The 18125-nt window shown below is 37.4% G+C and overlaps 1 protein-coding gene across 1 annotated transcript in view; it reads left to right on the forward strand.

Moving 5' to 3' along the window:
- RAPGEFL1 (Rap guanine nucleotide exchange factor like 1) overlaps window positions 1-16718 on the forward strand; it is a 62866-nt gene extending 46148 nt beyond the window's left edge. Inside the window, exons 11-15 of the mRNA XM_029287360.1 lie at window positions 209-259; window positions 1153-1240; window positions 6571-6635; window positions 13773-13827; window positions 16184-16718. Of these exons, the coding sequence (XP_029143193.1) occupies window positions 209-259; window positions 1153-1240; window positions 6571-6635; window positions 13773-13827; window positions 16184-16308 (384 nt within the window). The 3' untranslated portion in view covers window positions 16309-16718. The remainder of the gene's footprint in view (window positions 1-208; window positions 260-1152; window positions 1241-6570; window positions 6636-13772; window positions 13828-16183) is intronic.
- The last annotated feature ends 1407 nt before the right edge of the window (window positions 16719-18125 follow it).

Below are 18125 nucleotides of genomic sequence, written 5' to 3' on the forward strand. Positions count from 1 at the left end.
TCTTTAAATTGTAGCCTGCTCAATTTACTTTCAGTCAACATCTGCAAGTTTTCCACAGTGCTTAGCAGCCTTTTGTCTGGATAGATTACCCCACATCCATCACTGAGGACAGACTGAACAGGATAAACTCTGCTTTCAACTGATCATTTTTAAACCATCTTGTCCATTTAGAACTGTTTATATCTCTATCACTCTGTTTTTCTTCCAGAAGCTTCCAGGCAAATTTAAGAACTTGTTTCGTAAATTTGAAAACCTCACGGTAAATCATTCATATTTTCTTTATAAAAGAGCTGGTAAAAAGTGTGACTAAAAGGAACTAAAAGTATGCAATGCAAACACAAGAGCATCCAGTTCAAATATTTTATTTTATTATTTTAATCCCACTTTATTATCAGCCCTGAATTCTTTTTCCCCACCTCTTTTATCTTAAATCAAAACTAGAAAAAAAAACCCTAGATTTTAGGCTATTTCACTATTCCAACAATTAGGATAAACCTTTTCCCACTGGTAAGCTCAGTTTAGATGTTGAAAACCCTCTCTTCTAATGTTTTCTAGTCATTGATGTATTTCTTTTCTTAATATAGTGGTTAATAAACAGTGTCCCAGGGAGTCTCTGGGTTTTCCTGGAAGCTTACTAAGGATCTTCTAGAAACAAATGGCTGTGGTGGACATTTTACCTGAAAAACAGACCCATTATTTTAATCTCACCTATTGAGCTATGGCAGAACTTTTAATATTTGTAGATTTTTGCTGTCAGCTAGCATGAAATAAGTATAGGCCAAGAATGTTGCCTGGAATCTCTTTTAACATTTTGATATAAATTTTTTTGGGGAAAAATACTGCTAGAAATAGTTTTTCACTCTAAGGACCACATTTCTTTTTTTAAAAATCCCTTTTTCCTTCTTTCCTCTCCTATTCTTTCAAAGTAATCCTCAATCTGCATAGTTCAAACAGTCTTTGTGATGATTAGAATGATTTTGAGCCTCATCAAGGATTCATATTTAACACATTTAATTGGATATATCCATGGTTTTGCCTCTATAGTTTAACTTAAAAAATGGGGGTTGGGGTAGAGGAATGACTGCAGTTGATTCTCTCTCTGCTTTTATCACAGATAATATTGAGTTTTTTCATTTCTCTTTTGCATTTTAGGATCCCTGTAGGAATCATAAAAGCTACAGAGAAGTCCTGTCTAGGATGAAACCTCCCATTATCCCCTTTGTGCCCCTCATCCTAAAAGGTTAGTGATATTTGATGGATACAAAGTCCTTGCTTTTCTCAAACTGGAATGTGTGGAAAACTGTCTTAGGATCTTCTGCAAAACCTACTAACTGGGTCACATTGACAGGACTTGACTGGATGACCCTCAGCTAGTCATTCTCCCAGCATTGAAGCAGTTTACCATTGTGCTTTTCTGCCCTATTTTAAAAAGTAGTGCTTTTCAGTTTGTCCTGACAGAGATTTAGCCATGTGGCTTCCCTATTACTCTTTAATTAGCCTAGGCCAGAGATGTCCAATCTTGACAACTCTAAGACTTCTGAATTTTAACTTCCAGAATTCCCCAGCCCACCCTTCTCTAGGCAATGTCTCTATTAGTTGTTGTATGAAGCTCCTGGTATGAACCCCCTCCTGTCCAGTTATTAGCTGTTGCCCTAAATGGCCATTTTCACGATCTCTTCATGGGTAGAGAGGAACATGCTCATGCAAAGCCTGAATTGCCCTGTGCTTGAAAAGACACCAATACTTATTCACCTATGCAATAGGATTGAAGCAGTTGGGGCAAGCAGCAGCTGGTCAGAGAGGACCAGTTCCTTAAATTCCTCCCTGTTCCTCCTTCCCACTGGCAGAGGAGTGAAATGTTGGATTTTTTTTAATCAACCAAAATTGATGAGAATTTTGCCTGTTAAGAATGGTGGTGTTCCTTCTTTTTGTTCCTGCCCACCAGTGGACATATTAAACAGGAAGGTGCCAGGCCTAAGGAGGAATTTAAATGAAAGATCTATCAATGGAAACCACATGTCCTGAAGCTAATGCAGGAATAGAAAGAAAATCAATTGGCACTTTTTTCCCAGCAAGACTGGGAGAGGTAAAGAAGCAAGGGAATCTAGCAATTGGCAGATGTGATAATCACCATCAGACAGAACACCTGACCAACATTATTGCCAATTTTAGATTGGGTAGAAATCTAAATTAGAATAGAATAGAGCTGGAAGGGATCTTAGAAGTCTTCTAGTCCAGCCCCCTGCTCAAGCAGGAGAACCTATACCATCTCAAACAGGTGATTGTCTAGTTCAGGAGTAGGCAACCTTGCTCTTTTACGACTCATGGACTTCAACTCCAAGAATTCCTGAGTCAGCCAGTCCATGAGTCATAAAAGAGCCAAGGTTGCCTACCCCTGGTCTAGTCTCTTCTTAAAAATCTCCAGTGATGGAGTGCCCACAATTTCTGGAGGCAAGCTGTTCCACTGGTTGATTGTCCTCAATGTCTGGAAGTTTCTCCTTAATTCCAGGTTGCTTCTCTCTTTGATCAGTTTCCAACCATTGTTTCTCGTTCTTTGCTCTGGTGAACAACGTGACCCCCTCTTCCTTGTGGCAGCCTCTCAGATACTGGAATACTGCTATCATGTCTCCCCTATTTCTTTTTTCTTTTAGATTAGCCAAACCCAAGTCTCACAGCCGTTCTTTGTATGTTTTAGTCTCCAGGCCTTTGGTCATCTTATTTGCTCTTCTTTGAATTTTTCCCAAACTCTCAACATCTTTTTTGTGATATGGTGACCAAAATTGACTGCAGTATTCCAGGTGTGGTCTTACTAGGGTTTTATAAAGCGGTACTAATACTTTGATCTTGATTCTATGCCTCTGTTTATACAACTCAGGATTGTATTAGCTTTTTTGGTTGCTGCTGCACACTGCTGGCTCATAGTCAAGTGATCATCCACTAGGACTCCAAGATACCTCTCACAGTTGCTGTTTTTAGCCAAGTCTCGCCCAATCTGTATTTATACCTTTGATTTTTCCTGCCTAGATATCTTGCAGCCGTTCTTTGTATGTTTTAGTCTCCAGGCCTTTGATCATCTTAGTTGCTCTTCTTTGAATTTTTCCCAAACTCTCAACATCTTTTTTGTGATATGGTGACCAAAATTGGCTGCAGTATTCCAGGTGTGGTCTTAACTAGGGTTTTATAAAGTGGTACTTTGTGTGATCTTGATTCTATGCCTCTGTTTATACAACCTAGGATTGTATTAGCTTTTTTGGTTGCTGCTGCACACTGCTGGGTCATAGTCAAGGGATCGTCTACTAGGACTCCAAGATACCTCTCACAGTTGCTGTTTTTAGCCAGGTCTCACCCAATCTGTATTTATACCTTTGATTTTTCCTGCCTAAATGTAAAACTTTGCTTTTCTCCACATTGAAACTCATTTTGATGAATAAGGGCCCATTGTTCAAGTTTGTCAAGATCTTTTTGGATCCTGAGTTTGTCTTCTGGGGTGTTGGCTACTCCTGTCAGTTTGGTGTCATCTGCAAATTTGATGGGTTCCCCTTCAGTTCCCTCATCTAAGTCATTTATGAAGATATTGAAGAGTACTGGGCCTAAGATGGAACCTTGTGGTATCCCACTGCTTACTTCTCTCCATGTGGATGTGGTGCCATTGTGGACTACTTGTTGAGTACGGTTTGTCAGCCAGCTACAGATCCATCTGGTTGTGATATTGTCTATTACACCTTTTTCTAGCTTACCAAGGAGTAGGTTGTGGTCTACTTTATCAAATGCCTTACTGAAATCTAAGTATACTATGTCCACAGCATTTCGCTGGTCTACTAGTTTAGTTACTTTATCAAAGAATGAAATAAGATTGGTTTGGCATGATCTGTTTTTAACAAACCCATGCTGGCTACTAATTATGACTTTGTTTGCTTCTAGTTGTTCGCAGATCTGTTTTTTGATTATCTTTTCTAGAATAATTTATTGATGTTAAATGGATTGGTCTGTAGTTTCCTGCGTCCGTTTTCTTTCTTTCTTCAAGATGGGAACCACATCAAGCCCTTTTCCAATCCTCAGGTACTTCCCCAGTGCTCCAGGATTTATGAAAGATGTGGTGCAACGGTTCTGAGATAACATCTGCCAGCTCTTTCATCTGGGATGTAATCTGTCGGGTCCCAGTGATTTATATTCATCAAGGTCGGATAGGTGTTCTCTTACCCTTTTCTTGCTTATTTTAACTTTTGTTTCTAGTATGTCTTTTGCAGTGGTTTTTTTGGTATGTTCGGCTATAATTTCTTTATAGAAGAAGACTGATGCAAAGTATGAGTTAAGCAGCTCTGCTTTCTCCCTGTTGCCTGTTATTTCCTTGCCATCTTCTCTCTTTAGTGGGCCTACAGTTTCCTTGACTTTTTTCTTGTTAATATGTTGGAAGAAACTTTTTTTATTATCCTTGATTTCTGCTGCAAGTCTTTGTTCGTTCTGAGCCTTTGCTTTCCTGACTTCATCTTTGCAAGTTCTGGCTGTCTGCTGATAATCAGCCTTAGTTATGTGCCCCTCTTTCCACTTTTTGTATTTGTCCTTTTTGTCTTTCAGTTTGTCAGAGAGATCTTTGTGCAGCCATGCTGGTTTCTTCTTGAATTTCTTGTTTTTCTTTCTCAATGGTATTGTGCTGATATGGGCTTTTATGATCGCATTTTTCAGGGTTTCTCATGCTTCTTGAGTTGTTTTCCCATTTAGAATTTTCATCCATGGGATTTTTCCTAGGTGCTCTCTGAGTTTGTTAAAGTCAGCTCTTTTGAAGTTTAAGACACTGATTGGATTGTTTTCTATTGCTAGTGTTTGCATTATGTTAAATTCCAGTATGACATGGTCACTTTCACCCAAGATTCCTGCAATTTCAATTTCCTCTATCACTTTTTCTCTATTTGTACGGATTAAGTCCAGTATAGCTTTGTGTCTAGTTCTCTCCTCCATCTTTTGGGTGACAAAGTTGTCGGCTAGGTTGGTTAGGAATCTGTTTGATCTCCCACTCACTGCAGAGTTTGTCTCCCAGTTGATATCTGGATAGTTGAAGTCTCCTATTACTACTGTGGTATGCTTCCTACATACGTTTGTTAACTGGTTAGCAAAGATTACATATAGTCCTTTTCGTACCAAGATTCAGTTAGTGACCATTCAAAGTTACAACAGCACTTTAAAAAGTGACTTATGGATGGTTTTCACACTTATGACCATTGGAATAGCCCCATGATCAAAATTCAGCTGGGATGTATTTATGACAGTATGTTCACAGATCATGTGATCACCAGTTGTAACCTTCCTAGTCAGCTTCCAACAAGCAAAGTCAATGGGAAAAACCAGATTTGCTTAATGGCCACATGATTCACTTAACAACTGCAGTGATTTACTTAATAACTGTTGCAAAAAAGATTATAAAATGGAATAAAACACCAGTAACAACTGCCTTGCTTAGTAACAGAAATTTTCGGATCAATTGTGGTCATAAGTTGAGGACTATTTGTACAGCTCCTTAAGGTCTATCTGTTTCAGCATGGGAGACAGCATCTTAAGTCTGCTATGCAGAACAGTCCTCAACAAATCTAATTTTAGGCTTAATTTTGAAGTAAGGATATTTGGAGCAATAATAATACAATGGTCTAAAAACCCTTTCTCAATAGTTTGCCATAATGACCTTTGCTGTGGTGACTGAGAAATTATAGATAGTCCTTGATTTACAACAGTTCATTTAGTGACCGATCAAGGTTACAACGGCAGTGAAAAAAGTCAGTTATGATAATTTTTTATATTTATGTCCATTACAAGATCCGCATGGCCATGTGATCAAAATTCAGACACTTGGCAAATGACTCATATTTATGACGATTGCAGTGTCCTGGAGGCCACGTGAACAACTTTTGAGACATTCTGACAAGCAAAGTCAATGGGGAAACCATTTAATAACCATGTTATTAATTTAACAACTGCAATGATTCACTTAACAATTGTGGCAAGAAAGGTCACAAAATAGGCCAAACTCACTTAACAATTGTCTTAGTAACAGAAATTTTTGGCTCAATTGTGGTCATAAATCGAGGACTTTGTATGGAGTTTAATTTGAACACATGTAGAGAGTACTAAGTTACTCCAAGATGTTCAAGAAGCAGAATCTATTCAGGGAAAAGTTTGGTGTTATTTTAGTTATCAACAAAACTATTACTTTTCTCCTATGTATATGAATATTTTCAAATAGAAAATCTATTTGTGCTAGTGTTTTAAAGACAAAACTTGTTTTCCAATTCTGATACACAGTCTCCTGGAAATAGCAAGTTTCTCATTCTTTATCATCACTACTCAGATGTTTTTCTTATACATGCATATAATTCCATCTAAATAACAGACATTGAGCTATTAGCAGAATTAATAAATAAATCTGCCTTGGAGCATAAATGTAGGGTTTTCTTCTAACTTGCTACAATCGCAGTAGAGAAGGATTATTTGATTACTGCAATATATTTTTAATAGTTAGAAATGAATTGTTGCTTTTCATCCTTTTCTTACTTTTCCTCTTTTTTCCTCTTCTCTTCTCAGACTTGACATTTTTGCATGAAGCTAGCAAAACCTTAGTGGATGGATTAGTCAATGTAGAGAAACTGGTAAGAATCTGTATCAAATAATTCTCAGTTTTCTTTACTGTACTTCATAGTGACTTTAATTTCTCAGTTTGCAAAATGGGAATAATTATGTCATAAAAAGGGAATAAATATAAAGTTTGTCTAGTCCATCTTCTCTCAGGGGGTCCTTAAAACAAAAATTAGTGAGTCTCCATAAGAAAATGCAATTTTAAAGCATCAGAAAAATTGTAAAATGATGTATTAATTCAGATGGTTGTAAAGTAAGGGGGTGAACGGATGCTAAATGTCTGATTGCAACTCTAGATAATTTGCCATTTGTTAGAATATAAAAACTGTATGCAATGAAAGGCTAAAGAAGATGCTGTATGATTTGGCACTCTCTCTTGATGAAACTGATTTGCCTCCATCATAAATATGAAGAAAGCACCAGCAAGATTGTTGTTTCTATTTTTTGCCAAATTTGTGCTAGTTTTTTTTTTTATCACAATCATAGTGTTACTGCCACTGGCAGGTACACTGATTCCTAAATTATGTGGGACTTGATTATGTACTGAACTAAGATGAAGTGCCAGGTAAGACAAAGAAAAAAACCTTATTTCTACATGCCTTTCCCCCCCAGCCCATTCTATAAAGATTCTGAAGGGAAAGGCTGGGCTTTTCTTACATGCAAAATGCTGCTGAGAAATTTCTGATTCTATAAGCTTTGGAATCATTTAAACAGGGATATTTATTTCACCTACTTCATTGGAATAAAATTCTTTCAAATTAAAAACTGTTTCAATTTTTACTGGGATAAAATTATTTCACTTATTTTAGCATCCAGTGCAGAAAAAAGAGATACATTTCAGATTTGCAATCTGACTTATCACTGATCTGTTTAGACTGGAATTATCAACATGACTGTCAGTGGTTTTTCAGGTGAGGATAAGATTTTGAGTCCTATCTGAAACTTGATCTCAAAACATTTTGCATGCAAAACAAATGCTTTGTCACCAAGCTGTGTTCCTTCCAAGAGCTCACATTCAAAGCTGTGAAGCATTTGCAACTTCATTATTACACCAGACATCACTTGTGTGATTTCTCTCCTTCACAGATACAAGCACATACTCATCTTCACACATAGCTAAAAAAAAATCTTGTGCTGCTGTATATTATACTCATTTACTTTACAATAACCTCATTGCACTATTATAAAAACAAACTTTTTGTTCATTTTCTTTAAGGTATAATTAAAAATATTAACCTACAATGTTGAACAATTCAGAGGAGCATTTCCCGGCTATAATAGGTGACATGGCAAACAGTGCATAAGGTGGTGACTGGGGCCCCATACCTATACATTTATGTATAGGTTTCCTGTGCCCCTTTTCCTCCAGGAAAAGAAGTCTAGATTTCAGCTTTTGCATTTGGGGAGAGAAAAGAGGATGTGCTGTGCCCAGATGGCCTCTTGAATTAGCTCCATTCAGGCACTCTTCAACATAAAACACTTACCATGTGAGTGTGCTGGTTGAATCCTATCCCCTGCTGATATCTCTGAAATGACATCAGCTTCCTATAACCATTGCCTGTTCCCTGCAGCTGCAGGGACAAAGCCTATAGGCAGGGGACAGTCTGTAATGCCGATTTTTCCCAGATATGGAAACTCACATGTATATAGTTATATGTACAGCTAGGCACAAGTGTCTTTCCAATTCAGTATATGCAATTAGATTTATTAATAGATTTTTATCCTGCTTGTATTTATCTTATTTATTTATTTGTTAAACTTTTATGTCATCCACTTCACTGATACAGCAACTCAGGGCAGCTTACAGTTTGATAAAAAGTGGAAAAGTCCTACAAGACAATTATAATTAGAGGAATTAAAGAAAAAAACTAAAAACCAACACAGAGGACAGTCTTAGGGTAGGAATCCTCTCTACCCATTCAGCCATTTCAGTATGTCAGAGCTCTGTCAGACCAAGTGGCAGAGCCAAGTTTTCAGGCTTTTCTGAGAGGCCAGAGTGTGAAGTTGGATCTCACATTTCCAACAGGAGAATATTTCAGAGGGTGGGAGCCACAGCTGAAAAGACTCTTCTCCTGGACCTCACCAGCCAAAATTCTTTGGGATCCAAAGTAGGCCCTTTTCACTGGAACAAATGAGGCAAAAGTCCCATCAGGGTGAGATGGTTCCTCGGATACCTTATAAGTAATTCAAGGTAGTGAACATACCTAATACTCCTTCCTTGTCCTCTTTTTTTCCCACCATCACAATGACCTTGTGAGATGGGCTGGCTAAGAGAGGGTGACAGGCCAGTCTCCCAGCTGACTATCAGGCCTAAAGTGGGTCTAAACTCAGTGTCCTGATTTCTAGGCCACTACCTTAACCACTAGACCAAACTGGTTCTCATGTATAAGCTTTCTTCCTGTTGTGCTGAGTGAACAATACATGCAGGAAGGTATTGCTCTGAGTGTTGTGGATGTAATGACTGAACAGGGGTATTTTCTGCAGAAATAATGGTTTTGTATTTATTTTATCAAAACTTTCTCAACAAAACTTTCTTGGTGGTCAAATATCATAATTTGAAATGGCTAATGCTCCACTTTCCCCATCATTGAAACTATTTTTAATTATTATAGATAATAGCAGCAGTTTTAAACACTAATTGTACACTTTGCTATTTTTTATTCATCACAAACTCTAAGACCTTATACTATTCTGGGGGAAGAAGGTGAAGGGAGAAATGTTGGGTAGGGGGAAACTGTGGAGCATATATGGAAGAAACGGCTTTATTTTTCTAAAAATATGGGGCAGTAGGGAACAAAAACATATCTCTTGAGAAAAGATAATTTATAGCACTAATCGGAACTTCAAGATTGGAATGCTAACATTTCCCACTTAAGAACATTGTTCAATAATTTCCCTGAAATGTTCCCCAGTTGCAAAATAGAGGGAAGAAAGAAAGTAGGGAGCTTCAGGGATGATATGTGACAAAGTAGGAATTGTCTCGTTGTGGGTTTTCTGTGTCAGGATTCTCAATGTCAATAGCCTGACCTGGAGTTGAAATGCTTTGGACAGAGGACTTTGCTCTTTCGATTGGCCCAGGGCAGACGGCTGAGTCCTCGGTATTTGTACCAGACCATACTGGTCAGATTTACAGATTGCTGGGTCCATATGATGACCCAACCCCCATAACATTTAATGTCCAAAGTGACATCTGAATATTTGGGGCTGCTTTGCAAAATATTTTTTAAGATCTGCAGAGAAAATGAAGGTCTAGCAGAGATGATTGAGTTTTAGGAAGGAGGAGGGGTTAGTCCACTCCCTGAATAGTTTACCCAGAGAAAATCCCTTCCACCTCCTATGCCAAAGGCATACAGGTTTATTGTTCAGCTGTATAGCAAGCCAAAAGCCTTTTCTCTGCTGTAAAGGCATAAGAAGAAAAGGATGCTGGAGGCTAATGCTAATGTTCTAATTTTCTGCCTCAGAGCCCATCTTTTTCTGATTTTCCTTTCCTGCTGAGGCTGCTCACCATGCTAGGATATAACGAGTTGCAAGAAACACTCAAGTGTTATTTTGGTCCCTGCTGTAGGACTGGGGAAGAGTAGGAATGGTTGACTTTAGCCTCCAGCAAGGCTGAGCAAATGCAGTCTGACAGTGGAAGGGTAGGAGGGCTCAAATCCTCTTCCCTCCTGCATCTCCCCCCTGCCCCAGGGAGATTATCTAGGGGTGACTCCTCCGTACAGTGTCTAGCTCAGTGGGACAGTGGAGTTACCATGGCAACAGTTTTCCTGCAGCTCTCCTTGTTAAGAGACGAATGTGCATGTGTGAGAGAGATGTGTTCAGTGCTGGAGTTGGCCCAGATTTTCTAGTCTCTGGGGAAGAGGAGACAGAGGTAGTGGTGGTCGTAGGAGAAACAAAGCTGTATCTTGGTCAGTGAAGCCCTAGTTTTTCTTATGACCTCATCCTCTTCCTCTGGCCTAAATGTGCATTGTGTGAAATGCAGAATTATGTGTATGCTGGCATTTATCTTTTCCAATCGTTAAAAAGAAAAGTTCTGTAATTATTCGTAGAACATATTTCCAACAAGCATGTTTATCCAAAAGAACTTGTCCTCTTTTTATTCGAAGTTGCTTTTGGCCATTTTTAACAGTGTGCATCTTGGTTGGCATTTCAGGAGTTTTAGGAAAAAAGAGGAACATGTTATTATTAATGTTTGAAAAAAACAATCTTGGCTGTTCCGGGAAAAAATAAAAAGGGCGTTAGTACTCAGAAGACCCTATGGCTATGGGCTAAACTGGGAAATGAAATGAACATCTTAGAAGAAAGCGGTGGCAAACCACCATCATATTGTTGCTAAAAATAAAAACACATTCAACATGGATGGGTTTGTGAAGTCAGCAGAAACTGAGCTTGGAAGGAAAAGTTACCTTTCTATAGGATTCATAGGCTTCTGTGAAACAGAAGAACAAGTGAGAACTTTGAAAAATGGCAGAATTATGCAAAGTTATGGAGCTCCTCTGAAACCCCATAAGGAACCTACCAATAGATTAAAAATAATAAACTGCAGACTTTTAGGACATCTTTCTATCAAGCTAAAAGTTAGTCTGTTTTTTCCAAAACAGTCATTTTCTGATCTGCAGAAAAATGTCCTGGGTGGTAGAAAAGAGAATTTAACAATGTAATTGAATGAGAGATTACTGAAAACTTACATACATCAAAAGATTTCAATCTATCTCAAAATCTTATCAAGCATACATTACAATGATTAATTGATAATCTGTATCATATTTCATCTGCATAATCAACTTGTCTTCCCCTCCCTTACCCCAAATTAAATTCTACACTTCTGTGTGTCTAATGTAGCTCACAAAATCTTATGCCTTTTAACAACATTTGTTAGTTATATGAAAATCCAGTTAAGTAATCCTATATAGTGCTTTTCTTGAAGGGTAAGTTACATTTTACCAACAACCAATAGTAATTTTTTGTTAATAGAGAAATAGAGTTCCTTTCTCTTTACCTATTTTCATCTATCAATACTACAAAAATAGAACTTTAAAAACAGTTTTCCAAGATGATTCTTGCTGCAGCAGGTCAGCAATCATTTTTAATAAAGTCTTTTTCTTATATGTAAATTGATATAGTTCTTTTAAAATTTTTATCCCCTCTTTTTTTCATATGCAACTCAAGGCAGAAATAATACTAATGCTCCTTCCTCCTCTTATTTTCCTCACAAAAAACATACGATTGATGAAAGATTTCTTTAATAAAGTAATTTTAAGTCCCACAAACCCTACTTGGTTATGGTTCTTAACAAAATCTTCTGGTGAGTCTTGAAAATGAAAGTGACTCAATCTGATAGCAAAACCAGCTGTATGTTAAACAGCAGATAAAATGATAGATATTCTGGAGTCAATAGGGTTGCCCTGATTATGTTGGTAGACGTCTCCCTCTGCTGATGAAACAGTGCATCCCATTCAGCATCCCTCTGGGTGAGAGAAAATATATACTATGGATTTGCTTCTTTGTACTATTCATAGGTTTGTTAATATCGCATTACAAAGATCATTATGATTTAACACGTGAATGTACTTTTGAATTTTACACTCAAGCCTTGAATCTTACTTCTATTGAAAATGATGGATTGATTATATTATAAAATTATGAGCAGCTTATATAAAGTAGTAATAAAAAAGAAAATAAATCTCCAAGAATATCAATATCTGGAGATATATTAAATTCTCTCTCAACAATAGACATAAAAAGCTCTCCACCACCACCGATTAACTTAACCCAAGGCTTGGGGAAAGAACTGTTTTTAATGCTTTTTTTTAAAGGCCATAAGGTGAGACCCATGCAAATCACAGGAAGAATGCTGTTGTAAACAGCAAGTCTTGAAACAGAGAAGGCCTATTTCCTGCATCCTGTTAGATGGCATTGCTTGAATTATTGAATCAGGAATAAGCTAAGTATGCCAGATCTTACAGGGTAAGCAGAAGTCCCAGGAAACATATAACTATGTCCCAAGAAACATATAACAGATAATCTATGACATATAGATCTTTAATCATGTTGATCACCACCTTAACTGTCACCCAGAAGCTGAGGAGTATCCAGTGTAGTTCAAGGGGCATGAATGTTGCATGTCATGTCATGGCTGACTTGCCACCACTTGTGCTAATGTATTTTGTACCAACTGTAATTTCTGAATGGTTTTCAAGGGTAGACTCATATTCAGTGCGCTGCAAAATCCATTGTGAGGTTACTAAGCCATGAGAGACCATAAGAATGGACTCCTATCTGAAAAAGAGTATAACAGATTCACCCAATGTGAAGGTTCTTTGTCTGGCCAAAGCTGCCATCTGTACTTCAAGCAGATCCTTGAGTCAAGGAGGATCCTGAGATTATGCACAAAACTCTCACAGCTTCAGATACTGGGAAGACTTTAACAGCATCATTTGGCCAGCCCAGTGAGGGATGTATAACAGTATCATCAGCATACTGCTGATGATACTGCTATACATCCCCTCACTGGGCTGGCCATATCAGCATACTGATTATATCAGACCTAAAATAGCAGATGACTTAACCCAGCAGCTTCATTTAGATGTTAAATAAAAGAGTAAGAATGATGACCCTATGGCTTCTCATACATCATGGGCTTAACTGTTCTCTTCTCACCAACTTCATTTCTGAAATTGGGCATGGAGAAAGGAGAAAGATCGCCATAACACTATGTTTCCCACTCTCTGCAGAAGGATACTATGATCGATGTTATTGAAAGTTACTGAAAGAGCAAGAAAATTTAGGATGGTTGCACGTCCTCAACTTAATTCCATCAGATCATCTACAAGTGTGATCAATATGGTTTCCATATTAAATACTGGCTCAAAACTTCACAGAAAAAGGGCTTAGATAATTTGTTTTTTTAGTGTCTCCTTTTGTAAATAAAATCCAACCACCTCCTTGATCCAACTATCTTCTTCAAAAAAAAATATTAAATGTGCAAGGGAGAGGTAGCCAACAAACAAACTTCCTCTATGAAGTTGGAAAAACAATATATATTTACTTCCTGCTTATAAACTTTAGCTGTTTACTAATGAAATATGACCAATATTCTTTTATATGATCAAAATGTAGATGTGCTCTATTCCCCATTCTATTTTCTTTTGCAGCATTCAGTTGCAGAAAAAGTACGCAGTATCAGGAAATGCCGAAGTCAACCTCTCTGTAAGTATTTATATCATAAGTGGGGCTATTTATGTATGGTTGGCCATGAGACATTTAGCAGAACATGGAAGAAACACAATATCTGAATAAATAATCTAGAATTTTAAACTGATCCATCTATTGTTGTGATCTGCTGAGTTTTGTTTAAATAATTAGCTGAACCTCTATATGTTAAATTCCACTGTGGTGGTGTGGTGTTTTTTGTAGCAAGTGTATCCAGGCATTATTTTAATTAATCTACCATTCTGGGCCATAGCAAATAACTGGTATCAGATGAGGAGCTTGTTCAGACTGCTACCTCCTCCTCTGAGTAGCACAGCTATGAAACCATGATTGCTGGATAGTTTAAGGATGAACTGTGGTGTATGACTATTATATCTTGCTCAGTTGATTACGAAGAGCAGATAATTTAAAATCTCCCTTCTTCCAAAGTTTCCACCATAAAAGACACTTAGAATACTAGTTAGGCTGAACTTTCTGACTCATCATAGTTTATCTAGAGCGGTCTGAACTCTTCCACCAAGAATTTTCCATTTGACCTAGTCATATAGAAAACAGAAAGCTACTTTGAGTAATCCTGGCTAAAGTCCACAAAAAAACCCTCTTAATAAATGTTTTTCCAATATTGGAACACAAGAGGCAAGTGCAATATTATACAGTCTTGCATGTAGAAAGGCTTGTAATGAGAAATTATCCTATTAAACCAAGGAAGCAATTCTCTAGATGCAAAAATGAGTCTATTAGTAAAGGAAAACATCAGCAATTAAAATATACAGAATTCCAAATTAAATCAATAGACAGCCTAGCTAGGGAAGTTTGTAGTGGGGTGCCCCAGGGCTCTGTTCTGGGCCCAGTGCTTTTCAACATCTTCATCAACGATCTGGACGAGGGGATAGATGGGGAACTCATCAAATTTGCAGATGACACCAAGCTGGCAGGAATAGCCAACACTCCAGAAGACAGGCTTAGGATACAGGAGGACCTGGACAGACTTGAACACTGGGCGCTATCTAACAAAATGAAATTCAATGGTGAAAAAAGTAAGGTTCTACATTTAGNCTGGGTATGTCTAGTTTAACGAAGAGAAGGACGAGGGGGGACATGATAGCAGTGTTCCAATATCTCAGGGGCTGCCACAAAGAAGAGGGAGTCAAGCTATTCTCCAAGGCGCCTGAAGGCAGGATGAGAAGCAATGGGTGGAAACTGATCAAGGAGAGAAGCAACCTAGAACTAAGGAGAAACTTCCTGACAGTTAGAATAATTAACCAATGGAACAACCTGCCTCCAGAAGTGGTGAATGCTCCAACACTGGAAGTTTTTAAGAAGAGACTGGACAGCCGTTTGTCTGAAATGGTGTAGGGTTCCTGCCTGGGCAGGGGGTTGGATTCGATGACCTCCAAGGTCCCTTCCAACTTTTTTATTATTATTATTATTATTATTATTATTATTATTATTATTATTATTATTATTATTATTATTATTATTATTATTATTATTATTATTAAACTCAGAGAGCATTGTTGGAAAGAGATGATCTGGCTCTGGGGTCACTCTTTGGATAGTGATAATAGCAATATATCTTCTTCCTGTTCTTTTCTTTTGTTTCTTCTTGAGCATTATCTTTAGAATATGGAGAAATTAAAATGAATCTCTTTTGGTAGGATTCCAATATGCAGGCTACAAGTTTGCAAAGAATATCTGCAAAGAATCTGAAGATATCTATCTACTGTCATTCTGGGTTATCTGGATTTTTGAAATCCAGATATGGTAGTGGTTTTCGGGACTCCTTTGCTGAATCAAGATAAATATTTCATGTGTTCTGAATCTATCCCACAAATCAGAAGTTGCTTTGTGACCAAACTACTTTACTAACACTTTTGGTGGAATGATGAGCACAATCTATTTTTCACCTACTGCGCAACTGTATAAATAGGAATATAGGGAGAGGCTGTTTTGGAAATAAAAGCTGAATTCAGTCCATTAAATACTCTGTATGGGTTAGTTTATCAGATATTTTAGGAGACAATATTGTGCCATATCAAAACCTAAGATGTAGTTACAGTTGTATTCATATAGCATATGATGCTATGATTTGCTTAATCATAGGTATACAGTAAGTCCCAGTTGACTAGGTTTGTGTATTACAGTAAGCCATAAATTATAATTTATGAATCACAGTTGATGGGTTTGAACTCTAAGCCAAACAAACAACTACATTATGGCTTAGCATATTGTGTGATTTTAGCCTATGGCTTGTTCAACATTATTAAATAAGCCATGATTTCATAAAATATAAAGCCTAGTATGTGTAACAGCAATGTTCCCTAAATAATAGTCTTCTTCCTTTCTTCCACAGGTTTGGAAATGGAGTCATCGCCTCAGCAGCTACAGACAAAGGCTTATGTCCGTCAATTCCAAGTTATTGACAATCAGAATTTGCTCTTTGAACTCTCTCACAAGCTGGAGTCAAACAGCCAGTGAAAACCCTGCCCATAGGCAGGCATTGCTATAAAAGAATGTTTACTCTGTATGATACTTGAGCACTTTTTGGATGTACAGGGGATCCACCTAGGCTTTGCCTTAGTTGCAGTGGCAAATATGGAGTCACAAGATGGCAAGGATGAAGAGTCTTTGTCATGGCTGACCCAAGACATGTTGGTGGAAAATAGAAATGGCACCTTGTAAACTTACCGATTAGAGTGAGACACAATTTGCTGGGAAGCTCTCCTGCTAGATTTATCCATCCAGTTTGATATCAGAGCTGAAAAACCCAAATAGCACCTTTTTAGTTGTTTCATAATATAGTGGAACAATTTAATTGTGTCTTAACTCTTAATCAAACCTCATGTCAGTGAATAATAATTCATATGCAGGATTTTTTCCCAAAAAAATTCAATCCATTGGTCAATCTATCAGTTTTCTACTCTGCTGCCTTTATTGTCAGTTAAAATTCTGTATATGACCTCCCTTTTACAGGATTCTTAAGACAGACAATAAAATATCCAGAAGAGATGGAACAGCTTTGTGGAGATCACATTCAACTGGATTTCTTGACTGAAGTTTGCACTGGAGATTGGAGCCCTATTCATCAGGTTTACCTCTCCATCACGAGTAAATGTAACAACTGCTTGAAAATTACAAATATTTGAATCAGATTAATAAGCTTCCAATCTCAATAATTGGAAAAAGAGCAGTTGCCAGAGACAGCATGTGCATAAATGTCAAAAAGCATTTATTTTTTTATAGTTAATATCTTATTAAAATATTTCTATAGTGTTAATGTACATTTATATTTCCTTCTCCTTTCTCCTTCTGAGAAAAGCGTGCTGTGGAAATATTTTAAGATTACCAGGAGATTCTCAGTCCTCCAGGGTTGATTTCCCCCGACTGTTAATCATTACCATGCATTTCAAAATCTAATTTTAACTGAGATGAGAAAATCTTGTTAACATCTAGCCATAACAGACATACTGTATTTCTATTCTCTGGGATTTAAAATAATGAAAAATTTTAAAGTTTAAAATGCATACCAAAATTATATCTGCTGTATTTCTTTAATAGAGTATGTCTATTCAACAGATTTTAATTAACATGAACCATTCAAATTCTGCTGAGAATCACTGTTTTATAGTCCTAGGCTGCATCGACAGAGGGGATAGTATCAAGATCACGTGAAGTGCTAGTACTTCTTTATACTGGTTTGGTAAGACCACACTCAGAATACTGCATTAAGTTTTGTCCTCACGATACAAAAGAGACCCTAGAAAAAATGCGGAGAAGAGCAACAACAGAGAAGATTAGGGGACTGGAGGCTAAAGCATATGAAGAATGGTTGCAGGAACTGAACATATCTAGTTTTATAAACAGAAGGACTAGGAGTGACATGATGGCAGTCTTCCAAGGGTCTGTCACAAAGAAGAGAGAGTCAACCTATTCTGCAAAGCATATGAAGGCAGGACAAGAAATACAAGAAATAACAGATGGAAACTTATTAAGGAGAAATCCACCTAAGGAGAAATTTCCTGACAATTAGAAGAATAATCAGTGGAACAACTTGCCTCCAAAAGTTGTGGGTGCTCCATCATGGAGGTTTTTAGAAGAGATTGGACAATCATTTGTTTGACATGATATAGGGTCTCCTGCTTGAGCACGTAGTTGGACAAGAAGACCTCCAAGTCCCTTCCAACTCTGCTTTTCTATTATTAAACTTGATCTTCATTATTTCGACTAAACTCAACCAACATTTTTCAGGAAGCCATGAAAGCTACAATCCATGATTCTGGATGCTATTTAAGCAT

This window comes from Protobothrops mucrosquamatus, unplaced genomic scaffold, assembly GCF_001527695.2.
Source record: "Protobothrops mucrosquamatus isolate PMUCROS unplaced genomic scaffold, P.Mucros_1.0 scaffold1, whole genome shotgun sequence".
NCBI lineage: Eukaryota > Metazoa > Chordata > Lepidosauria > Squamata > Viperidae > Protobothrops > Protobothrops mucrosquamatus.